Source organism: Hylobates moloch, unplaced genomic scaffold (genome assembly GCF_009828535.3).
Source record: "Hylobates moloch isolate HMO894 unplaced genomic scaffold, HMol_V3 SCAFFOLD_8, whole genome shotgun sequence".
NCBI classification, from domain to species: Eukaryota; Metazoa; Chordata; class Mammalia; order Primates; family Hylobatidae; genus Hylobates; species Hylobates moloch.
The window spans coordinates 35,513,330-35,538,118 of NW_026652283.1; the positions used below are offsets into that span (position 1 = coordinate 35,513,330).

General features: G+C 46.3%; 1 protein-coding gene across 10 annotated transcripts in view; it reads right to left on the reverse strand.

Moving 5' to 3' along the window:
* Positions 1–24,789, reverse strand: part of CSMD2 (CUB and Sushi multiple domains 2) — a 701,208-nt gene that overhangs the window by 165,414 nt on the left and 511,005 nt on the right. For all 10 annotated transcript variants that reach the window (XM_032160157.2, XM_032160162.2, XM_032160160.2 and 7 more), the window contains 5 exons: positions 21,909–22,047; positions 16,250–16,437; positions 6,023–6,217; positions 4,879–4,995; positions 3,093–3,206 (listed from right to left, as the gene is read on the reverse strand). In XM_032160157.2, the coding sequence (XP_032016048.1) occupies positions 3,093–3,206; positions 4,879–4,995; positions 6,023–6,217; positions 16,250–16,437; positions 21,909–22,047 (753 nt within the window). The remainder of the gene's footprint in view (positions 1–3,092; positions 3,207–4,878; positions 4,996–6,022; positions 6,218–16,249; positions 16,438–21,908; positions 22,048–24,789) is intronic.

Consider the following 24,789-nt stretch of genomic DNA (forward strand, 5'->3'; position numbering starts at 1 on the left):
TTGTTTGGTTGAGAATCACGGATACAACAGATTTGAATAACAAAATTGAGTAAGATTGATTTAATGGCAATTACAAAACTCATTTACTCCTAACACTAACTTTAGGAGGTAGGACTCTTTCTCTTTGCATTTTACAGAGGAGAAAACTGAAGCTCAGCGAGTTCAAGTATTGTGCCCTAAGACACCTGGAAAACAAACAGGAGAGCTAAGAAAAGAGTGTGATTGTAGAGCCTGAGCTCATTCGTCCTGCTTCTCTACCTTACAGAGAATACACATCTTTCTTAAATATTTAGGAAACTAAAAAAAGGTCCTTGGCTACTGAAAGGACCTCAATTAATCCGCAAAGAAGAAATGGTACAGGCCACATTCTTTCACTACATGGAAATAAAAATATAAATTAACACAAAAGTTTAATGCAACAAGAACAAAACCCATATTCTTAGGGGAAAAGAAAAGACATTCTTAGCCAACACTTGGGCAAAACGAGTAAACAACACCATGATGAGCTATTAAAAAGTAACGATGATGAACACAGCACAGATCAAAATTTACGGCATGAAGCCAGAACTATGCTTCGAGGTCAATACATCGCTGTAAACATGTTCCTTATTACACAGAGAAAATAATGAACAGAGCTCTCAATTCAAGAAGTTAGAACAAGAACAAAATAATCAGAAGAAGATATGAGGAAGGAAATGATGAAATAAAGTCAGAGATTCATAAAAAAATAGCAACAACAAACTCTGCAGAATAATTGATAAATTGCAGCAATAAAAATTAAAAAAAAAAAAAACCAAATGCAAAAACACAAAACACCTGCTACAGCCGAGTAAAAAGGGGATGATGAATGCACGATGTAGCATAACAAAGGCAGGAATATCACCACTAATACAAAGCAGGGTAAACATCATCATAGTACACTATATACATTGTGGTACTAAATGTAAACAAAATTATGAAATGGATTTTTTACTAAAAGCTAAAACATCAACATTGATATTACAGTAATATACCTGAATAGACCAATAACCATGGAAGAAAATAAAAGAAAAGCCACTGAAAAGGAGGAGATAAAATAATGAGACAAATTTATTTGCAGATGATATTACTTCTTGCCTAGAGGAGCCAGGAGAATTAGTTGGCAGTGTAAGCAGTATTATGAAGAGCCCAATGACTTTACAAAGCAAATATGCCAAAAACAACAGTCTTTGAATATACTAGTAATGACCAGCTAGAAAACATAACGGCGGGGGGGAGGGGGAAAGACCCATTTACAACAGCAACAAAAATCTCCATGAAATATCTAGGGATAAAGTTAACAAAAAATGAATACTGCCTAAATAAAAATTATAGCACCCTCCCAAGGGCTACAGAAGATAAACAAATGGAGAGACATATTGTATTCCTGGATGGGAAGAAGAGTTAATATTATAAACACGTGAGTTCACCCTAATTTAACGTGTAAGTTTTATTAAATCCCGGTCAAGATTTTGATGCAATGTTTTAAACTTAACAAAATATTTCTAAATATAATTTGGAGGCAAAAGTAAGCAACAACAGCCAATAAAAATTCAAAACAAGAATGGCTTTGGGGACTTATAGTACCATGTATTTAAAATTATTATATAGTAAACACTATTATAGTGTTATAATAATTAAAACTGAAAAAGGAATAGACACTTAGAACAAATGGATAAAAAGTCTAAGAACAGACACTTCATAAAAATTTAGTATATGTAAATTTGGCATTTTGAAAGTTCTGCTAGGACAACTGATTAACTATATTTGAAAGAACACAGTTAGATTCCCCATATCAAATAATAAAATAAATTCCAAAGGTATTAAAGCAGTGTGATGAAACTAAGAAGTGAAAGAAAACACAGAGGAATATTTATTTGACCAGCATAAAAGCAAAGGAGAAAACTATATAAGAAAACATCGATAGATTTGATAGCATGGGAAATTTACATATTCTGACATTAAAGCACCCTGAAGAAAATTATATAGCAGAAGACAAGCTGGAGAGGAGGGCTTTTTATAGCATATTATATATATTTATATAGCTTATAAAATATGGAGCTCTACTCACTAAATAAAATAAGTGCTTATAGAAGAATCGACACAAATTCACAATAAATTCACAAATAAAAAATGCACAGGCCAATAAACACATTAGAAAAATTTAACCTAAGTAGTAATAAAACAAGGCAAATTAGAAAATGAGATACCATTTTCACTTTTCAAACTGATGACGCTTTTTTTTTTTTGATTACCTGGTTTTGTGAGAATAAAACATGCCCTCTTTCTTATTGTTGGTGATCAAACTGACAAGGTCTTTCTAGAGGGATATTTGATAATCTGCATAAAAAGCCTTAAAGATCTCACATATCCTTTAACTTGGCAATTCCACTTCTAGATATTCTAGAGTAACAGAAATGTATATAAAGATGTATGTACAATACATTGCATTACTATTCATAAGCACAAAACATTACAATCTAAATGTTCAATAACAGGGAATTCGTTACATAAATTTTAACTAACTATATGAGAGACTACTATGTGGCACTTAAAAATCCTAGCCTAGAAGAAAAAAATGACAGAGAAAAGCTCGCAGCGAATATTTCAATAAAATATGTATATTGGTTTGTTGAATAAAATATGTAAACGTCGAAGTAGATACAAAGACTGGAAGGAGATCCACTACATCTTGTCAGTGGCTCTTTCGGGGTAGTCTTTATTTTGATTCTGTATGCAATTATTTTGTTTTATCACTAAGTTTTCTATAATGAAAATGCAATACATTTAGAATAAGAATAAAAGTTGCATCTGAATACGAACCAACAGGAGAAGGCTGCACCACAAGGGGGCGGTGTAGACACAGCCTGGGTGAGGGCCGCTGCTGAATGCCCCGCGAGCTGGAGCTCTCAGGAGCTGGCTGCAGCGTTGCAGGCGAGCACCAGAGCACGACAGGCACGCAGAGCCGTAGGGTGCCACCTGCGGCCATGGGGTGCTTCTACAGCCTCCTTCCTTTAGCCGGCCGTGATGACCCCGGCCCACAACCATCCCCACCCTGGCCGAGCCCCGGGTACCTGTATGGGAGCCCGAGAGGGAGCTGAGGAGCCGCGAGTGCTGGCTGTGGCCGTCGTGAACCTCCACCACGTCGTTGAGGGCCGTGTGAAAGAAGGCGAACTGGCCAAACACCACTGCGGAGGAGACACGGTGTGGGGACTGGGCAGGCACGCTGGGGGCAGGAGAGGGGATCTAGGGGTCCAGGGACCCAAGCCAGGCGGAGGGCAGCCCTGGGGACGTTGTTGGTTCCTGGGCTGTGGCTTGCTGCATTGGTTAGTGCAGTGGCACAGTCTGGCAGTGAGACAGTGGCACAGGGAGGCGGGGACCTGGGAAGGCGGGGCTGGCCTTCACAAGGGTCAAGATAACATGGAGGGCTGCACCCAAAGGTCAGGCGGATGGAGGCGAAACGGAGCCAACTTTGTTCCTTTCCCGGATAGCAGCTGCAGCACCTACTGGAGGCCATCAGAGGGCTTTGGGTACCATCCCTCATTCTCCATGCGATGTCAGGACCCCACATTCAGGCGTCCCAAGGTCAGTTAGTCAGTGTCATTGAGTTGAAAACTGTATACCGAGATCTGTAGTGGGTGCTGTGAGCTCCTTATCAAGGAAGGGATCCAAGCACAAACTACATGCCCACCTATCAAGGATTCTGCTCTGGGTAGCAGATCAGATTGGACAGCCTTTCAGGACTTTTCTAACTGCCATCCTAGAAGTCTGAGGCCCCTCCCACCTCAGTATATTGGGGAGTGTGTGTACATGTATATAGGTGTCCTGGTTCTGGGGCAGGAGTGGGTGTACTGGTGGCTGGGGCTATGGGTAGAGATGAGACTGGGAATTTATAGAGGACAGAAAACATGTCTCTCTCATCTCTGCAACTCCAGGACCCAGGAGAGTGCATGGCCCCCAATGAGTGCTTACTAAATGTTTGGTGAACGCCTCAAGCATCAGGCCCTGCTCTGTGCTTGCCCATCCTGTCTTGGGGAATAAGGAGCTAGCTCTCTGCAGGCTGCTCCCTCCCTCCTCCTCCTCCCCTGGATGGTCGGGATACGTTGATGTCCTTTGCCACACCCAACATCAATTGTGTTGATATATGGTTGTTAGTCCTCCTACAAAGAGGAGATCCAAGAAAAAAGAAGCCAGCCTGGTCACCTGGTTGCCCTTCATCTTCCTGAATGCCTCCAGGGCTGGCAGGACTCTTGAATGTCCCCACTGCCAACCAGGTAATGAGCCTGGGTTGGTTTTTCTGCCCACGTCTCTTGGAATCTGGAAGTTTCTCTGTCTTCCCAGGGCACTGGCCTGCTTTTCACTTTTTTCTTGCTTGTCCTACCTATAGCTTCTGGACCAGGCTTTGGTTCTCAGATGGGACACCAGAATGACGTGGCTCCTGGTCTCCCTCACCTGTACTTTCAAGCCCAGCTCCATCCCACTCCTTTCCTCCCTCCTGCTCCTTGGCCACTCACCCTGAGTTCCTAACAGGTCTAGATCTGCGGCACCTCCATTAGGACTTGGGCCATACTGGGTAGTCCCCTGGGGCACCTTGCCTTCCCTCTGTCTTGGCCAGTTTCTCACCAACTCTGTCCCCTTGGTTCTGGCGGGGCTCACTTGTGCCCTTCTGCCCTCTTGTATCCGGAATGTATTCTGCAGCCCGTCTGAGAAACATCAGCACTCGGCTGTCCTTTTTGGGAGACTGTTCTGCAATTCCCACAATGGGGCTGTATAATTGGGAGGAGTCTGAGGAATTGCCCATTTTGGAATGAGGGTGAGGAGTCAGAAAACATATGAACAACAACAATCAAAACCCATTACCATAGTCCTTGGGCACAGTAACAAAATACAAGCAGATCTGTCCACTGGTGTAGTTCTGGGGGTAGTTGGGAGACAAGACCACTCCGTCCGAACCCACATACTGTCCCCCACAGGGGGCTGAAAGAGAAACCAGGTAGAGAGTCAGGTGACCTTGTGGGCCTCTTAACCAGTGACCATCCTCTGTTCTGCCCCAGCCTGAGTTTCTGGCCCCAGTAGGGCTGTCCTGAGGTGGGCGGCCCCTGGCTTGGAGAAGGGAAGTCCTGCGGACCCTGCCCTGCCCAAGGACATGCAGCCCTGGCCTGGCAAGTGGCCTGAAACTTGCCCTGAAGCTACCAAGGGCCCTCTTGGGCAGGTGTCAGTTCTTGCCCTCTACCTATAAACCCTGCCATTGGTCCCTGAAGTCACAGCCTTAGGGAGCACATTAGGAACAACTTCTGCTTACACGTGGGGCCTAGAAATGATCTGCTGCCCTGGCTGACATCTAACCTGGACAGTGAGTGTCAGCGTGAGTAGGGAGCTGAAGCTTCCCCGGACTAACCCCATGGGGAGCGGCCAGCCCATGTGACCCAGCCACCTTCTGCTGCTCTCCACCGTGCCCAATTTCCACAAGGGGCGGGTCTGAGCCTGCCTCTCTTACCATGACGAAGGGGTAGCCTTGGCTTTTCAACGGGTGGTCACCAAGCTTTTAAAGCCCTGATACTCATTCCTATCCCTCGTCAGGACCCCCATGGCTCACCCAGACCCACCTGAGATCAGCGCATTCTGCGGGCCTTACTTTAACATATCTGATCTCTCAGTGATTTTTCCCTAGGCCTAGGAACTAGTCCAGGAGCCACCTTTAAATGACTTCTCCCTGGTGTGAGCCCCCTGATGTGGCATGTCTGGGGGCCTCCGTTGAGGGCACGAGCATCTACGTGAATGGGGGTGGGGACACCACGTGTTCTGAGATGATACCTTGACAGAACTGCACACTTAGTGAATTATAAGCCACTTCTCTACACATCCACAGCAAACCCAGGTTTGCCAGGCTTGGAGGAGCCGGGCTTGAGGACCTTGCCCCCCTCCCTTTGCTAGCCCATAGCGCCTTCTGCCCCCGGCATGCCCTCAGTTCCTCAGACCCCTGCCACCCCTGGGCTTCCACCACCTGTGCAGACTGGCCGGGGATTGTTCCACACAGGCTTCCCATCAGGCCCCAGGATGCAGCTCAGGGTCGAGGCGCCCTCAACTTCGTAGCCCCCGTGGCAGTAGTAGGTGACGGAGGAGCCCAGCTTCAGGTCGGACCCCACCCGCGTGCCGTTCTTGATGGAACCAGGATCAAAACATGACTCCCGAGGGTTTTCTAGGAAAAAGAAACACGAACACGTGCACACACACACAGGGGGCCCATGAGGAGGCTATTCTTGGGCTCCGGTGCCCATGAGGAGAACCCGAGTTTAATTAGTCACAGAGCACACAGGGATGCGTGACTGTGGCTCCTACTCCCCTCAGGTCTAGAAACGTCTCTCAATTTGGGTAGAAATTGAAGGATGGAAATCGCATTGAAGAGGGCAATTTCCCCCCCTCCTCCCATGTTCTTGCCTTGACCCACAGAGGAAGGAGCCCCAGCAAAATGCCTGAGGCCCTCTCTCATCCCCTGCTCGCTCCTCCCCAAGGGAAGCATGTGTTTCTCTGGCTGGTGGGGGCTGACGGTCCCTGGCCCACATCTCAGCTGCCGGCAGGGTCATTGTGGTAAAGGTCAGTGCTTAGGCACAGCCCACCACTTTGCTCATCTTTGATCCCCCCACACTCAGCAGCCTCCTGGTCTTTTGTGTTCCCCTGAGAAGCAGGGTAGACAGTCTGCTTTTGGAGATGCTCTTTCTCTTCCTCTCTCTTCTGCCCCATCTGTACCACTGGCTGGGGAGTGGAGCTGGCATCTGTTCTGCAGGTCCAGTCATACCCATCTGCTGCAGGTACTTCTGAGTGCATGGGTACCAATACTTACGTTCAGGGAGGAAGTACAAAACTCACTTCCACCTCTGGGTTGGGTTACCCGACCGGCGGGATAAGTTGATGTCTCCAGTGCAGTTTTCCAGGGCTTTGCATTGGGTATTGGGTGCTTGCCAGTTTATGAAAACCACCGTATTTTTTTCATGTGGCTATTGACCCTTATATGTCTTCCCTATCAGTCATACAGTGATATGAATAAACAGTCATCTACTCTGTCCCTCTGCACCAAACAAGACCACTCTTGACATTGCCTGTGGCTTGAGAGTACTAGTCCAGGTCCCAAATCTCTGGAGTAGGACACTCTCCAGCATCCCTCACCATCAGCTGGAAATCCTGAGCAGCTCCTGGGAGCCCACGCTCACGCTTCATGCATGATTACTTTTCCTCAGTCCTCCTTGTTCTAAGATAACTGATGGTCAAGAGGGTTGTCACCAGGGCTGGGCAGTAATAGGATACAGCTGAGGCCAGTCAGTACCAGAGAGATGCAACTGAGTATCAGGTTGACTGATGAGCATTTGGAGGATACATTATTGGGGGGGCAACAGAGAGGTCTAGAGACGGGGACTCACAAAAGGGTGCCGACAGTCCTTGCAGAAGGACTCAGCAATTCAAAGAGTGGAGCTAAGGAGGGAAGAACCAGAATAGAAGGGATCAGAGTTAATTCATCAGAGATGAATGGCTCAGGAGGAATTTTGCTAAGGGTGGTCCTTGTCACCTGGGTACCTTTTAGATTACCTACACAGGAGGCGGCTGCTGCTTGAGGCTGTCACTCAGCTGCCAATCATCTGGTTGACTGATGGGATGGGACTCTGAGAGTCTCACTCTTGCACAGGAGCATGTGAGAACACCCTGCACCTTAAGTCGTTGCCTGCAGCTAAGAGTGCAGCAGCTCTGGATGCACTACTGCATTTAAACCCAAGTGGGACAGAGAACATGGTCACTCATCACAGGGGACTCCTCAGTGGTTTCCTCACGTGCCCCGTGATGCATTGCCTTGACCTCCTTTATCAAATCTGTCTTCTCCATATGCCTAGTATCTCTGGCCAGAATAGAACTGGCCACTGGGTGACCCATATGTGAGTCATAGAGATCCAGGGACCTGTCATCATGTCTTTTGTTTCATCTATCCTTTTTATAAATTCAAAGTGAGTTAAATCTTACTTAAAGTTCAGAAAAATTAAGTAACTTGGAATCAAAGTTCACACAGCTCATAAGAGGCAAAACTAGCTGTAGTCCCCAATAACCACTTTCCCCACCTTCATCCTTCAGTAACAGAACTCCAATTTTATCCAGAGCTTCAAGGCATCAGCTAAATTCTACATTTCCCAGCCTCCTTGTGTAAACACAGGTTAGATCATGTCTGCTGAAAACAATCCAACAGCCTCCTGTCTCACTCGGGGTAAAACCGAAATCCTCACAGGCCTTCAAGGCCCTGCACATGTGGCTCCAATAGTCCCCTCTGTGACCTCAGCTCCTGTCGTCTCTATGCTAGTTTTGCTCCAACCACACCGGCCTCTGGTATTTGCGCATCCCTCTCTTACCTCTTTCAGGACTTAGCTCAATTTCTCCTTTCGTGACACTCTTTGAGCAGCTACTTAAAATTGCAATACTCCTCTCCCCAATGCCCCCAATACCCTCCTCTGCTATATTTCTCTCCACTGCAGTTAATACTTTCTCATCGACTCTATATTGACCTTATTTTTTTTCTGTCTTCCTCCACTAGAATATAGATTTCAGATGGGCAGCTGTTCAGTTTTGTTCACGGCTGTATTCCAGTGTCTGTCACATGGTGGCACTGAATAAATATCTTCAGTGGATTGTTGTGGAACTTCTAAAAAGGCTGCTTAAGGGAAGTTGACTCAGCGGAGGGAAATGCTTATTGGCCGTTCCTTCCTTGTATCTTTCCTCCTTCTCTGAGTCTGGAACTCAGACATGACGGCTGGAACCTCAGTCGCCATCTTGGATCTGAGATAACCTTGAAATGGGATCCGTGGACTAGCATGGCAGAGTAGGGAGAAAAAGGAGCCGAGATGGAGCTCCCTCATCAACCCTGGCGCTGCCCTCCAGACGCCTTTTATAAGAAGGCTGATAAACGTCTACCGTGTTCAGGCGACTGTGTTTTTGGGTCACTACTGCACCAGCATTGGACCCTAGCTGGGTATGACTGGCCCAGAACTTTACAGATGTCAGAACGTCTTTTCTTTCCTTATTTGTGTGGCAAAATCCTACACTTTTAACGCCACCTTCTCTCTGACAGAATTCTGTTTTTCTTCCCCCGGTTATAACATGTATCACACTATTTTGGTAGCTTGGGTAAGGGTAGTTCTTTCCAGTAGGTTCTGAAACTCCTGGAGGAGAGGGTTCATCACCTAATCTTCTCATAACCCTGGCAACTAGCACAGAACTTGGCACCAAGGCTGGCCCTATTTGGCACATAATAAGGGCTTAATAAATGGCCTCCAGATTGTTTGGCTGAATACTTTGAGGCTTGGAAAATCAACAACCACATCAACGATTCCAACTACAGACTCTATTCTATATTTACTCAAACGTAAGAGAAAGATGAGCTCATCATCCCAAGCATTACCACATTAATAATAATGACAAGGATAATGATAGTGATGATAGCCCCTTACCTAGGAATACCACTTCATAACTTTCAAGGCACTTGCCAAGCAGTTATCTCATTTGTGTCTCACAATACCCTCTGCAGAAGGCAGGGCCAGTTATGCTCATGTTCAGTTTATAGATGAGGAATATGGTGATCAGAGAGGCTAAATGAGTCTTCCAATCCTTTCAGCTATTTAGAGGTAGAATTAAGACCAAAATCAGGTCTTTAGTCAGCCAAACCAAAGCTCAGCTGTGAATGATAACACCAAATGACTAAAACATCATGGTGATTATAATAAATAAAACCCAAGCCCCTCAAAATGGGAGAATGAGAAGAGCCAGCTTCTCTCTGGTCCTAATAGATGAGGCTTACTTCCAAACCTGTAACTGCAAAAATCTGAAAACAACCCAAACATTCAACCAGTAAGGAACTGGTTGCAAAGGGTGGATTAGGGCCATCTACTGAAACACTAGCAGCCTTTTCAAAGAATAGCACTATTCTTTGAATACTGATATGGGAAAGAGTCCAAGATCTATTCTTGGGCTTACATACGAAAAAATCAGATTACAGATGAGTACATATGGTGCAGTCTCATTCATATAGAACAGGGATCAGCAAACTACAGCCCACAGGTCAGTGGCTGCCTGGTTTTGTAAATAAAGTTTTACTGGAACACAGCCATTTGTTTACATATTGTCTGTGGCTGCCTTTAGCATTACGAAGCAGAGCTGAGCAGTGGCAAAGGAGACCATCTGGAGTAAAAATACTCTCTGGCCCTTTCCAGAAAAAGTTTGCCAACTCCTGGTGCAGACTTTACATTACTTTATATTTATAGAAAGTATCCGAAATGAGATACCAAGCTGTTAATAATGGTATTGCACGGGATGATGGCATTTGGGGGCATGCTAAGTCTTTAAGAGTATATCTTATATGCTTATATATTGTTTGAATTTTTCCAACAGACATGCATTCCTTTAAAAGGAGGCAGAATGGAAGATAGTTCTAATTTGCATTTAAGAAGAATGACCCATAACAGCAGCAGGTGGTAGGAATAGGGGTGGTAGCAGGTGTGGCCATAGCTTCCAGGCCCACAGTGTTACTTCCAAGGGCTTGAAAGAGAAAATACATGCTTTTTAGGACCTTCCATTAAAAATCGATTCACTTTGGTCTTTCCTTTGTTCTTTCAGATTCTCTAACACACACTTCAAACTCTTCCCTCTGAAACGCCCCTGGCCCCCACTCTGGCACAGAGGGCTTCTACTTAACCTTTAGGGCTCTGTCTAAATGGCTCCTGCTCAGAGAGGCCTTCACAACGACCCTTCTGATTTCCTTCTCAGAGGAGCCTGTTGTTTTCTTCCCTAACTTCTTATGCTTCTTACTTCTTGCCGTTTCCCTCACTCACCTGTAAGTTACATTAGGGTAGGCACCATGACTACTTTGCTCCCTGCTGTATTCTCAACACCCAGCAAAGGGCATGGCATGAAGTAGGAGTCATCAAGCATTTGTTGAATGAATGAATATGTCTCGCATGTGCGTGGATGTTTCAGCAGGTTCCTGCCTAGGAAAAGGCTGCCACACATGCTGGTATATGAGAATAAAGGTCCTTCCACCCCACTGGTTCTGTTGATATCCGTGGCCTGGAGAAAGACATAAACCTCCCTGTGACTCCATTTTAGTAACTGTATCCAAAACACAGGATCCCTGCTGTTCTCTGTGTCCTTTTAGCAATTGGTAAAGCCACCCAGGAGGATGAATTTGGAATAGAAGTGCCTCTGATCAATGGTCTAACAGAAATCCACAGATGACATGACTGCATTCAGAATCATCTCCTAGAAAGTCTGCCCAGAGATGACTAAGACACTACAGTCACCCTTCAGAAGCAACTGAACAGAGACATCTAAAAACCCACCCCTCTTTGCCTTAGAACCAGGTGGGCTTCCAACATCTCATCTACAGAAGGGTCCGTCAGTCTAGTTGTCATGAGGACGTGAACTCCACGGAGGCAGAGACTTTGGTTTCCTGGTCTGTTCTCAGCCCCTGTAAGAAGGTCTGGCACATGGTAGCTGCTCAATTCGTATTTACTGAATGAATAAATAAATAAAAATGCCTGATCTGCTCTTGCCCCTTCTGCAAAAGCCTAATCCTATGATGCTGCTCAGTGGATACTTGAATTAAGCCTGGTCCCTCAGATGATCCTTTGGGATCTGAAACTAGAATATAAACTGGGAAGTGATTCAAAGCCAAGAGTGATCTGGCCCGGTGGCTCACACCTGTATTCCCAGCACTTTGGGAGGCCAAGGTGGGTGGATCACTGGAGGTCAGGAGTTTAAAACCAGCTTGGCCAACATGGCGAAACCCCATCTCCATTAAAAATACAAAAACTAGCTGGGGGTGGCAATGCACGCCTGTAATCCCAGCTACTCAGGAGGCTAAGGCAGACGAATCACTTGAACCTAGGAGGTGGAGGCTGCAGTGAGCTGAGATTGTGCCACTGCACTCCAGCCTGGGTGACAGAGTGACACTCTGTCTCAAAAAAAAAAAAAGAAAAGAAAAGAAAAGAAGAAAACAACGAACAAACAAACAAAAGTCAAGAGTGAGACAGCCACGTTTATCCCGGGATAATGGAAAAGCAAGGAAAATTGATCTGCAGGGAGGGGAGAATGTAGCAAGTGCTCAGAAGGAGGCAGGGAGGAGAGAGAACGATCCTGGAGTGTGGAAGATGGTCTCAGTCTGTGCCTCTGCCATCCTGATTCCCGTCCTTTGGGAGTTTATGCTTTCTGCCCTTGGGCTCTTGTATTCTAAAAATATTTTGCTTTTTGTGTCAGAGTTGTTGTTATCTGTATTGTTAAAATATAGAAACCTTTTAGCTTAAGTTACTTAGGTTGTTAGTTGTTTTCTTATAATCATGTCTCCTTTTTGTGTCAGATTGTTTTGAGTGGGTTTCTGTTTCTTGTGTTTTTATAATAAGTTACCCCTTTGTTTGCTTAAGTTGCTCTGAGTGGTTTTTTGATATTTCCTAAGATTCTACCAAACTGTTTCTGCTTCTCACTTGGGAAACTGTGTGTGGAGAAAGGCTCCTGGTCTCTCTGCCTTGGGTCAGAGGAAGGGTTAATCTCAGAGAGTAATTTCCCCTGTGCTAAGCCCAACTGAGTCCAGCAACATCTCTCTATGTGGGGCTCTCATAGGCCCCTTTCACCTCCCTAAGCAAGACCCCTGAAGCCACAGCTCCCAGGATACCCAGACTCTCAGCTTTAACAGAGCCCTGGATCCCTCTAAAAGACATGGACACAGATGCCTCCTGGATGCAGAGGCCAATTCTGCTTTTCCTGAGGACCCAGCCCTGCCTCCCTGTGGAGGTCCTCGGTGGGCTGCCTCTCCAACTATGGTTCTCTCCAGACTTACAGGGTGTGGAATGTCTAAGTTCTTTGCCACGGGCTGGCAAAGCATATGGGACACATACGTCTATCACAAATATTCATGTTATAAATATCCCACACTTATTACATGTGCAAAACATTATGCTCACACTTTATATCTTCAGTAAACAGTAAAGAACATGTACTGTGTTCCCCTGGGTTAGCCCCATTCTCCCTTCCAAACAAAGGCACGGCAAATGCAATACCAGTGACATAGGAAAAAGGAGGTGGGATGAAAGTGGGTGGATCACAGTACATGTCAAGTACATATTGGCACTGGGCACTCTGCTTGATGCTGTGCCTATGTGCTAACCCTCACAACAACTCCTTCGTTTAGTGTCACTGTCCCTTTTTCATGGATGAGCATGGAAGCAACGCTCAGAGGAGTTAGGCAACTTGTTTCAGGCCATACAGTTATTAAGTGATGGAGCCTACGCTATAAAGACAGATATTGTACATGGGAGAATATCCTCAAAGCCATGGGACCTGATAGCAAAGTAGACCCATTCCAGGAATCCAGGGATCCTGGCAAAGGCAGAAGCAGACCAGAGGGTAAGGCAGGGGTCCCTGGGTTCCACCAAATGGGCTACTAGACCAGAGGCCCAGGGAGATAGTAGAGAGTGACTAATATTAGGAGGTGCGTAGTCTGGGAAGAAAGGAAAGAAAGAAGGAAGGAAGGAACGAACGAACAAACTAATGAAGGATGCTTGAGGCTTCCAACAGGCACCCCCATCCCTCAAACACACATAGTTATCTTTATCTTGGTACTTGCACTACAGATCCTAATAGGGTGATGGGGGATGCGTCTGTAGGCTGTGCCTCTCTTCTCCCCTCTCTCCAGTAATTTGCTGCTTGGCTGGCTCAGATGGCAGCTGGGGAGGTCTTATTCCCTGGGTTATTGTTTAGACCTAAAGACCCCTCTAGATACCAACTTGGGTCAATAGGCAAAAGTGGAAAGAACTTCACTGGGAAAGAGGATTTGAAAGTATGGCTCTTAGACCATGAATTTCCTTGGAGAAGACCTGGGGGAGAGATGGCCACAGGCAGGTAGCCATGAACAAGGTGACTGGAGAGGAAGCTGAAGGGGTTTCTACCCAACAGCTTACTGTATCCAGGGAAGCTGAAATGAAATCATCTTATAAAAAATGAGGCTGACAGGGTGACATTTGGGGTGAATTTTGGAATCTCTGCCAAGAAGAACTCAGTTGGGTCAAGTCAGAGGCAGCTCTGGTGGTTGCTAAGGCTTGGCTGGGGGAAAGGACATCACTTGTAGTGACTCTAAGTATCATGTTTGTGCAGCTTTGTCTGGGTGTCCTCAGCTGTGTGGGTGTGGGTTCAACAAAGGGTACAGTTTTGCAAGGTTTATGCACTTGGAGGACTAGCGGGCAGGGCAATTGAGGGTACTGATGAGAATATGAAGGGAGAGATGAATAATAAGAAATGGTGATGATATGGCAGTGGGGATGGTGGTGGTGGGAGCAATGGAGGTCCCAGACTGGGTCTAAGTTGTGGCTTCTGTTAGAATTCCAAAGTGTCTGACTGTGCTGATATCAGTGTGTGGAAGAGGGTTTGGGCCCAGGAGGTTTACCAAATGGCAGGTGCCTGGAGGAAGAAAGGATAGCAGAATATCCATTCCCTAGGCCAGCCCCGTGAGGCAAGAAGACTACAAGTAAAACATTCTCCATTTTGCACACCAGTCTTCTAGAACCGCACCTGACAAACAGGAGATAATCGAGAACTATGAGGAGGTCAATGAGTTGATGGATATAGAGCACTTAGGATGGTGCTGGCAGTGGGCAAACACTAAATTTTCCATTGTTCTAATTAGTGTTATGTGTGAACTCATGTGAGATATTCCCAGGGGTGGCCGGAAATATTTAATTAGGGGACACTTTAAAAGGTATCTGAGGTCCTATGTTATGCAAGTGGGGAACACGAGCCAGAAAATTTTTAATTTTAACTGGTAATGTGACCCCATTTGTATGCTCAGGCTGATGAGGCCTGGGTGAACATGGGTTATAGTAACAATAACAAAATCTATCATTCCCAGAGCATCTGTAGAGTGTTTAGTACATATGGAGCATTACACATATAAATATGCACGTATAAAATATCTTTTAATCTTAACCTCCTGCAACATAATTATTACTAGCAACAATTTGTAGATGATGTTCCAAGAGATAATACTTGCTCAGCTCACAAATCAAGCAAGGAAGGGAGCTGGGATTTAGATAATGGGATGTGGGATAATTAGGGAAGACTAAAAGGTCAAAAAGAGATAATAGAGTAGAAGACAGTGGAGTGCTCGAGAGCCTGGAACTCCTCTCACTACTGCTACTACTTGAACATTACAGAATGCACGATCTGTGCCAGGCACTGTACCAAGGACTTTGTGCATGGACTCACTGATCTTTACATTTCTATGAAGCAGGAATTTTCCTACCATCGTTTTGTAAAGGAAGAAATGGAGGCTTCAAGAGGTTCAATGCTTTATCCAAGGTCACGCAAATGTTAAGTCATCAACGTGAACTTTCAATCCAATTAATTTGACAGTCAATGGTCTTAACTGGGCAGGGACAGCCTGTTTTTGTAAGTGAATTTTTCTTCGAATGCAGCCACGCCCATTTCTTTATGTTTTGTCTGTGGCTGCTTTAGCACTACAGTAGTAGGGCTGAGTAGTTGTGATAGGTAAACCTACAATATTTACTATTTTTAAGAGAAAAATTGTTGACTCTTGCTTTCGACCACAACACTGTCGGACTTGCCTTAATTCAGCACAGATGTGCCTTAATTAGCAGAGCTGGGAGGATGAGCAAATGTGATCAGGAGGTATCAGAAAGTGACCAGTCTATGACGAGGTGTCAGAGTGTGGCCAAGGAGTGTCCTTGGGACAGAGATCTAAGCACCGTGACCCTAGGATTAGACAGGCTGTCCATAGGGATGTTGAAGTTACCCAGGATGGTGAGAAGCTCTGGGTGGAGAGGAAGATTGAGCCTCACATCAGAATCCTCTTTAGTGAAGTGGAGTGAAGGAGGCTATCAGCTGATAGCTATAAGGTTGAAGTAGAGTTAGGAGTGACCCTCATAGAAAAAGAGAAGAGGAGTAGTGGTTAGAAATAGATGGGGTGCAAAAAGAATGCTAGTCCCCTTTTTTCCCACCCCTGGAGAATATAGGGGTGGAAGACTAAGCCATCTGGGGGGCCGCAGGAAAGGCAGGTTTCTGCAGGCAGCAGCAGTGCTAGGGTTGGCGTGGGCTTGCTGTGGTCCAGCCCAGGGCTCTCCTCACTACGCTACACTACTTGCCCTCTGCCATGTTAGCTGGACCTGTCCTCAGTACTCTCTGGCACCAGGGCCCTTACCTGTATAGTCAATGACGAAGCCAGCATTGCTCACAGATGCATCACTGCGGAAGGCGAGGAAGAGGCTGTTGCTGCTGCTTTCAATGCGGCCTGGGAGCTGGGAGCCATAGAAGCTTCCTATGAGAGGGCTGAGAGAGTCCCGTCCGTCGTAGATATGGAGGAAGTCATAGCCAGGCTCCAAGTTAAAGCTGGGAAACAAAAACATCCCACCCCCACCCCACTAAGGTCAAATAAAGGCTTTTGCCGGGGTCTTAGGCTCAACCAAAGCATGGGGCCTCCCAGGGAGCAAGCCCACCATCCCACTGGTACCCAACCCCTGAAGACTGGCTGGTGGGAAGGGAGAAGATGAGGCCCTGATGACCTCAGTCAGGTGTGAAGATGGAAGAGGCAGGCTCAGGGGCAGGGGAGCCAGATTCCAGTCAGTGTCCAAAAATCTGGAGCTGAAAACTTAACGTCCTCCTTATACAGAAGGGAAAATGAGTTGCCAACTCTGGACACCAAGCTGTCAACCAAAGTAGGTCCAAAACCCAGGTCTCTTACCTGACACTAATGTCCTTATACTGTGCTGTTCTGAACCTCATTTTCTAAGAGAGAATGAGCCAACTACGGTGCCATTCTCAGAGAGGAAGGGGCCTGTTACCATGAAGGACCCTAGCTTCGTGCCTTCATCCCAAGCCAGTGCTCCAGCTCTCCTCAGGGTCTGCTATTGCCCCACTCCTAGCACCCACAAATGTCCTAACCCTTAGCTATTCTGACCCTCGTACGAGGGAAAAATCCATTTTAAAAACTTAGTTGAGCAAATTGAACATTAGAGTTCATGAATGTAATTTATCCCACTGGAATGGCTCAAGTGAAAATGATGGAAAATGCATATTATGAAAAAATTATGCATGGAGTTCAAAAGTTTTTTGCACCAAAATAAACTCACACTAACTCGTTATAACATGTCTGCACAGGAGCTAATGTGAGGCATTAAGAAGGACAAGACATCAGCTTGCAAAAAGCCTCTATCAGAGCAACATGAATTCTGCTAAAATTGAAGCAAGAAAAAACATCAAATTTATGGTGAAGCTTGGGTAGAAGAATGGTGACATCGCTGATGCTTTACAAAAAGTTTATGGGGACAATGCCCCAAAGAAATCAGCAGTTTACAAATGGATAACTTGTTTCAAGAAGGGAGAGGATGATAATTAAGATGAAGCCTGCCAAGGTGGACCTCCACATCAATTGGAGAGGAAAAAAATTAATCTTGTTTGTGTCCTAACTGAATAGGACCAATGATTAATTGATTAATAGCACTAACGAGAGCCAACACCATAGACATCTCAACTGGTTCAGATTACACAGTTTTGACTAAAAAGTTAAGGTTGACCAAACTTTCTACTTGATGGGTGTCAAAACCACTGTGCCTAGATCAGCTGCAGACAAAAGCAGAGCTTTTGGCTGGGTGCGGTGGCTCACTCCTGTAATCCCAGCACTTTGGGAGGCCGAGGTGGGCGGATCACGAGGTCAGGAGATCAAGACCATCCTGACTAACACGGTGAAACCCCGTCTCTACTAAAAATACAAAAAATTAGCCGGGTGTGGTGGTGGGTGCCTGTAGTCCCACCTACTCAGGAGGCTGAGGCAGGAGAATGGCGTGAACCCAGGAGGTGGAGCTCGCAGTAAGCAGAGATTGCGCCACTGTACTCCAGCCTGGGTGACAGAGTGAGACTCTGTCTCAAACAAACAAACAAACAAACAAACAAACAAACAAAAAAGCAGAGCTTTCAATGGAAATTTAAAAATGTGGGATCAAGATCCTGAAACATTTCTCCCAAGAACAGGAGATGGACCATGGATTTACCAGTACAATCCTGAAGACAAAGCACAATCAAAGCAATGGCTACCAGGGAATGGAAGTGTACAGTTGAAGCAAAACTGGAGCAAAGGTCAAGGTCATGGGTTTTTTTCTTTTTTTTGGATGCTCCAGACATTTTGTGGTTGATTTTCTGAAGGGCCAAAGAATGATAACATCTGCTTCTTAGGAGTTTGTTTTGAGAAAGTTAGCTAAAGCTTTAGCAGAAAAATGCCTGGAAAGCTTTGGGAGAGAGTCCTTCTGCCCGACAACAATGCTCCTGATCATTTCTCTCATCAAACAAGGGTAATTTTTCAAGAGTTTCAATGGGAAATCATTAGGCATCCACTTTACAGTCCTGATTTGGCTCCTTCTTATTGTTTTTTGTTTCCTAATCTTAAAAAAGTCTTTAAAGGGCACCCATTTTTTCTTCAGTTAATAAAGTAAAAAAGACTACATTGACATGTCAGTTCTTTAGGGATGGACGAAATGACTGGTATAGTTGTTTACAAAAGTGTCTTGAACTTGATGGAGTTTACGTTGAGTAATAAAGTTTATATTTTTTATTTTTATCTTAAATTCAATTTTTCCACAAACTTTTTGAAGTCCCCCCTGTATGCTTGCGCTCTGGTGCAGCAATTCCACTCTTAAGTATATATCTAACAAAGGCAATTGACACCAATCAAGTGTGCAAAGATGAAAACAACAGAAAAGTAAATGAGCTTGCAGAGAATAGATTTCAGATGCAAATTTGCTCATGCCCAGCCATGGGCTGGGATACTCCGATACAGCAAGTCCTCAGCATTGTCCACAGGCTCTCAGAAACCATGACTTTAAGTGAAATGACATATAAAAAAACCAATTGTTTGTTTCTCATCAACATACAGGCTGGGCACGGTGGCTCACATCTGTAATCCCAGCCTTTTGGGAGGCCAAGGTGGGCAGATCACTTGAGGCTAGGAGTTTGAGACCAGCCTGGCCAAAATGGCGAAACCCCGTCTCTACTAAAAATATAAAAATGAGCTAGGTGTGGTGGCATGCACCTGTAATCCCAGCTACTTGGGAGGCTGAGGCATGAGAATTGCTTGAACTAGGGAGGGAGATGTTGCAGCGAGCCAAGATTGTGCCGCTGTACTCCAGCCTGGGTGACAGAATGAAACTCTGTCTCAGAAACAAAACAAAACAAAACAATACAATGAAATGACATTGAAGGAAACATTTGAGGACCTGCTATACTTTGTTTTACTTAAAGTCACAGTTTCCAAGAACCTGTTCATGACACTGAGGACTTACTGTACTCTATTTGAGACTGAGAGTAAAATGACTGCTCTACCCTTTGGCTAAGATATATAGCAGGGGGAGGAGGCCATGCATCTCTAGGACAAAGGAGATAAGGCTGGCTAAGAGACAGGATGGGGGACTGGGAGGCAGGGGGCACAGAGCCAGATGCGCACTGGCCTCCTTCCCACCTGGCACCCTGTCACACTGGTGTCAGTTGTGGGGTCACCACACCACGGCTGGGTGACACGGTCTTCTTGCCCCTGTAATTCAGCTTCTTGACATCTGCTCTTTTGAAAGTCACCAGCGAAGGGTTTTGGAGGGAGTGAGTCTTGGTCACAAAAGATGGCATCACCACTTCCTAACTGCCTTCTTTCTGTCCCTCACTTCCTTCTATCATCAAATTTTGAGCACCCTCGATATTCCAGGCACTGTGCAAGGTGCCAAGGACATGGGGACGTGTCAGACACCACTTCTGCCTTCAAAAATTGATGCTGCTGTAGGAAGTGACAGATAGGTCAACAATAAAATAATGTATAAAGTCAGCCCGAGGCAGAGCAGAAACACAAAGCAAGGTTCCTTGGGGAGGATGAAAAATCAAACGTTTATGGAGGAAATCAAGCCTGAACTGAGTCTTGGGAGATGAGAAGACCCTTAGAGATAGGACAAGGAAGGAGCAGGAAGTTGCTGTGAAGGCAAAGTCATAAGGGCATGAAAGAATCCGCGAGGCTCTGGAACTGCAAGGAGTTCCATCTGGCTGGAGCTTAGGGCTTAGGATGGGGTCGAAGGCTGACTGGAGAGGTAGGCAGGCACCAGATTGTTTGGAATGAAACTCCAAAGTTTGGGCCTTTATTTATAAGCAATAGAGGGCCACGATAGGATTTAAAAATAAAGGATCTATTTGTTTGTTTCTTTGTTTCTGAATTGAGGTATGATTTACACCGTGTGAAATGATCAGCCCTAAGGTGTGCCACTCTATCAGTTTTGACACATGCATATCAAGACCCAGAACTGTCCCATCACCCCAGAGAGTTCCAAATGCCCCTTCCCATTCAACCTTCACTACCCTCAGATGCCAACACTGATTAGAATTCTTCACCAGGGATTAGTTTTGCTGATCCTACAATTTTATAGGAGTTGAATCATACATTATGTACTTTTTTTATGTCTGTCTTCTTTCACTCAGCATAATATTTTTGGGACTCATCCACGTTGTTGCATGTATCAGTAGTTCATTCTTTTTTATTGCTGAGCACTGTCATTAGAGGATGTTAAAATGGAAAGTAGGGTGGTTATTTCAGCATTTTTGAGTGACACAATCACTCTGACAGCTAGCTAAGGGAGAGATCGGCATGGGAGGCAAGATGGGGCAGAGGAACCAGCTAGGAGATGAGGGCAGTAATTTAGATGGGAAATGATAGGACTTAAACCAGGACAGGAGCTAGGAGGATGGAGAAGAGGAAAATACATGAGGAGAGTGAAGGCGGTAGAGGCTGCACGCCTTGGTTGCTGCTAGTGGAAGAAGCCGTGAGAGCAGGTGTCAACGCCAGCCCCAAGGCTCAGAACAGAGCTCTTCTGGGGGAGAAAAAATATGCTTGATTTTGTACATGCTCATTTGCAGTGTCTGCAGGCCCCAGACAGAGATGTCCAACAGCTGGATAGCGAGGCTGATGTTCAGAATAAAGCCAGGGTGGGCGGCAGAATGGAGTCTTCCACTTATAAGAGGAGAGTGGAGACGCAGGAATGACTGAACTTGTCCAGGAAAGGGGTGTAGGGGAAGAAGAGGAGGTTTTGACAAAGCCCGGCAAAGGAAGATGGGTTAACAAGAGGTCCACGTGAAGTCACAGAAGAGCCTGGAGAACTGGGAAGAGTAACTTCACACAAACCAAGGGAAAAAGCAGCCCAAGGATGGAAAGGGTGATCAAGAGGTGGAGTGGGATAAAACATGGAAAGGCCCATTTTGTTTGGAACCAGGAGTTCATGGGTGGCTTTTATCAGAGGAGTTTCCAGTAGAACTGTGGAGGCAGAAACCAGGTTCCAGTGGGTTGAGAGTGAATGGGAGGTGACGAAGTACAGAAAGGCAGAGGCAGTTCTTTTGAAGAGCTTTCCTGTAGCAGGAATGGAAGAGCAAGTGCAGGAGCTGGATGGTGGGGGGGTGCCTGGTACCCAAGCCCGCCCGTTTATACCTCTGGAGTGGGGTGGAAGGGGCCGGGGAAGCAGACTGGGAATGCAGAGGCCAGGGCAAGGGCGTCCAACAAAGGCCTCCTTTCCAGGTCCCAGTATCTTCAGAGGTAGAGAGGAAACAATAATTGCTTCCTCACAAATTACTACAAGGATTAGATGTGATGATATGCATGAGACCACTGAGCATGGTGCTTGGCATGTAGATGTTCAATAAATGCTAGTTTCTCTCTCTTGGCTTCTTCACCTCCCTGGAGCTGAGAACTCTGCTACAGACCTGTGAATACTCACTTGGAGACCCAGGTCCCAGAACCCCTAGCCACTCTGAACCCTTCGTCTCCCACCCAGGGGAAAGGTACATACATGTTAAATACCAGGGCGATGACGTAGTCTGGCGAGACGGTCACTTTCCAGTCACACTCCTTGCCTGGTGGGTAGGGTTCTGGGTAATTTGGTGACAGGATGACTCCAGATGGTCCTGTCAGGTCTCCCCCGCAGGGAGCTGAGGAGAGAAGAAGATGAGGGTTAGGCTGCCTCTTCACCCTGGGCTCATTTTCGTGGGCGTCGCTAATGCACTATTGAGAGAGGAGGGGCTGAGGCTGACAGGCTGAAGTTGAACCTGGCTTAGGGACTCAGGAGAAGGTGAAATGATGGACTTCTACTTTGGAGTGGTGGGAATGTTTCGGAGATAGTGGTGGTGGTTGCACAACATTTCGAAAGTACCAGATGCCACTGAACTTTCATTGAAAAACCGGTGATTTTATGTTAGGTGCATTTCACCTCAATAAATTGTTATTATTATTTTTTGAGACGGAGTCTCTCTCTGTCACCCAGGCTGGAGTGCAGTGGTGTGATCTCGGCTCACTGCAAGCTCCACCTCCCGGGTTCACACCATTCTCCTGCCTCAGCCTCCCGAGTAGCTGGGACTACAGGCACCCGCCACCACACCCAGCTAATTTTTTTGTATTTTTAGTAGATACGGGGTTTCACTGTATTAGCCAGGATGGTCTTATCTCCTGACCTTGTGATCCACCCGTCTCGGCCTCCCAAAGTCACGGGATTACAGGCATGAGCCACCGCGCCCAGCCTAATGAATTATTTTTAAAAATACCTGACCCTGCTACTTCCTAGTTGTGTGAACTTAGGGAACTCATCTAGCCTCTCTAGCCCTCGATGTCTTTCCTGTATCATAAAAAGAGACAATATCTTCTTTGTGGGGTGGTTGTAAAGATTATTGGAGATGTCTGCTGAAGCATTTGGTAGACAGTGAACGGTTGATAGACGGAGCCGGCACTGTCTGTACACCTATGAAGTACATGGCCTTCCTTCACTGCCTCACATCAGCTTCCAGGCGAGCTTTGTGGGTACTGACTGTGAGTTCCTGTGCACTCGATGTCAGGAGGAGTGGGAAACAGGCTCACATTAGCCTGCCAAGCGCAGCTGGTCTCCTACGCTGCCAGTGCTCCTGCTCGTGGCTGCAGATAGCTTCCAACTTTCCAAAAGGCCTTGTCCAAGAGTATGTGTGTACCTCAGTTGTATGGAGCTATTATTAATCCCCAATCAGTCTACATGGTTGCCCTCTCCTGAGATGACAGGTCTCTCAAGCAGGTGGGGAGGGAGAAAGTGGCCAGGTGACACAGCAACCTATTTACCTAGGGACCTTCTGGGCAGCTTCCCCAGAGCCTGGATCAGGTCTCTTCCTCCATGGCTGGGGCTGCTGTACCGTGGTATGAGGATTGGATAGAGTAAAAGCTGGGAAGCATGTGGGGTCGTTAGCAGGATGGCCAAGACTATAGGTATGATTGGTCTGGAAACCACAGGGCACCATCAGAGGTTGTAAACACTGAGCCCACAGGAACACAGAGAGTCATTTAAGGGCTGGTTAGAAAATCCAAGACGAGTCATTGTGGGGAGAGCAAAAGGGTATACCTGACTCCAAAGTTAGGAGCAGCCACTGGCTTGTCATAGAGCTGAGCACTGCTACTTTAGCTGTGTCATGGAGCCACCTCCGGCTGTGGCTTTTACTCAGGGTGAGGCTTAAAGGGCTGGGTCAATCCCTAACAGGGTCTCAAACAAATGGTAGGTCTTCAGGTCAGGCCATAAGCGCCCTGATGTGGCTGAACATAAAATCCGAGTGGTCGTGAGTAGTCTGCTTTTTGTTCCATGGGAAAATATATCCCAAGAACCATCCTGAGTATCAGAAACACTGAAATAGGCATCTATTACGTATCAGACTTAACAAATCACATTTTAGATACACTATCTCATTTATGTCTCATTAACAACTCAATGAGCAATGGATTACTCTTCCTGATTTATAAAGGAGGGAAGTGAGTCTCAGAAAGCCTACGTAACTTGCCCAGAGTCACTCTGAGACTCAAACTCACGCGGGACTGGCTCCAAAGTCTGTTGTTTTCCCCCTTTCTACTTCCATACAGTCGGTAGCAGTAGCCAGAGTAGAGGAGGCGTGCTTCTCCCCGCAGGCCAGCAGGGAGAGCATAGTTGTTGCAGGAGCTTCTGAGCGAGGATGGTGCCTTAAGTTGGGTCTGCTTATGTCTCACTTGTGTCTCCACCACTGAATCCTTCAGGAGCAGAGGGCTAGATAAGTGGGGCCAACCAGAGGCCAGTACAATCAGGCTAGACCCTTGAGCTTAACAAAGCAAGACTGCAATGTCCAGTCCATGGAGTGTGGCCTTGCCCAGGCCAGCCTAGAAACAGAGTCTGATGTGGCCAGTGAGAGTGGAAAGCCAGTGTCATATCAGAAGTCCCAACTCTGGGGAGATCTTCCCAAGGGGGCACAACGAGGCCTCCATTCTGGTTCCCAGCCTCCACGTCCCTCTGCCAGCTCAGGGGCTTCTTCCCTTAAGTTTGCCACAGATGGGGTGAGTCTCTGTGTTTCTGAAACTACCCCTGTTACTCTCCCACCAACCCCCAAAGTACTATCAGTGTCTCTGGGTTCTAGGCTGCTGTCTGGGCACAGATCTCTTCTGGAAGGTTCCATGGCATCGGGCATGTGCTTCCCACTCAGAACCCCAGCATAGGCTTCACTGGCTGCTGCCAGTTCTGCCCCGAGGCCTTGCTTGGATCCTGGGCTGCCTCGCCAGCAGGAAGGCTCCCACTGCTCAGGGTTAGTTGAGGGGTCCTACTGAGCTCACTAAACCATGGTTGCCCAGATGGGAGTGGGTGCAAGCTGCAGATCCTTCTAGACAGCCAAGAAGTGGGCAGGTTGGACTGAGGGCGAGAG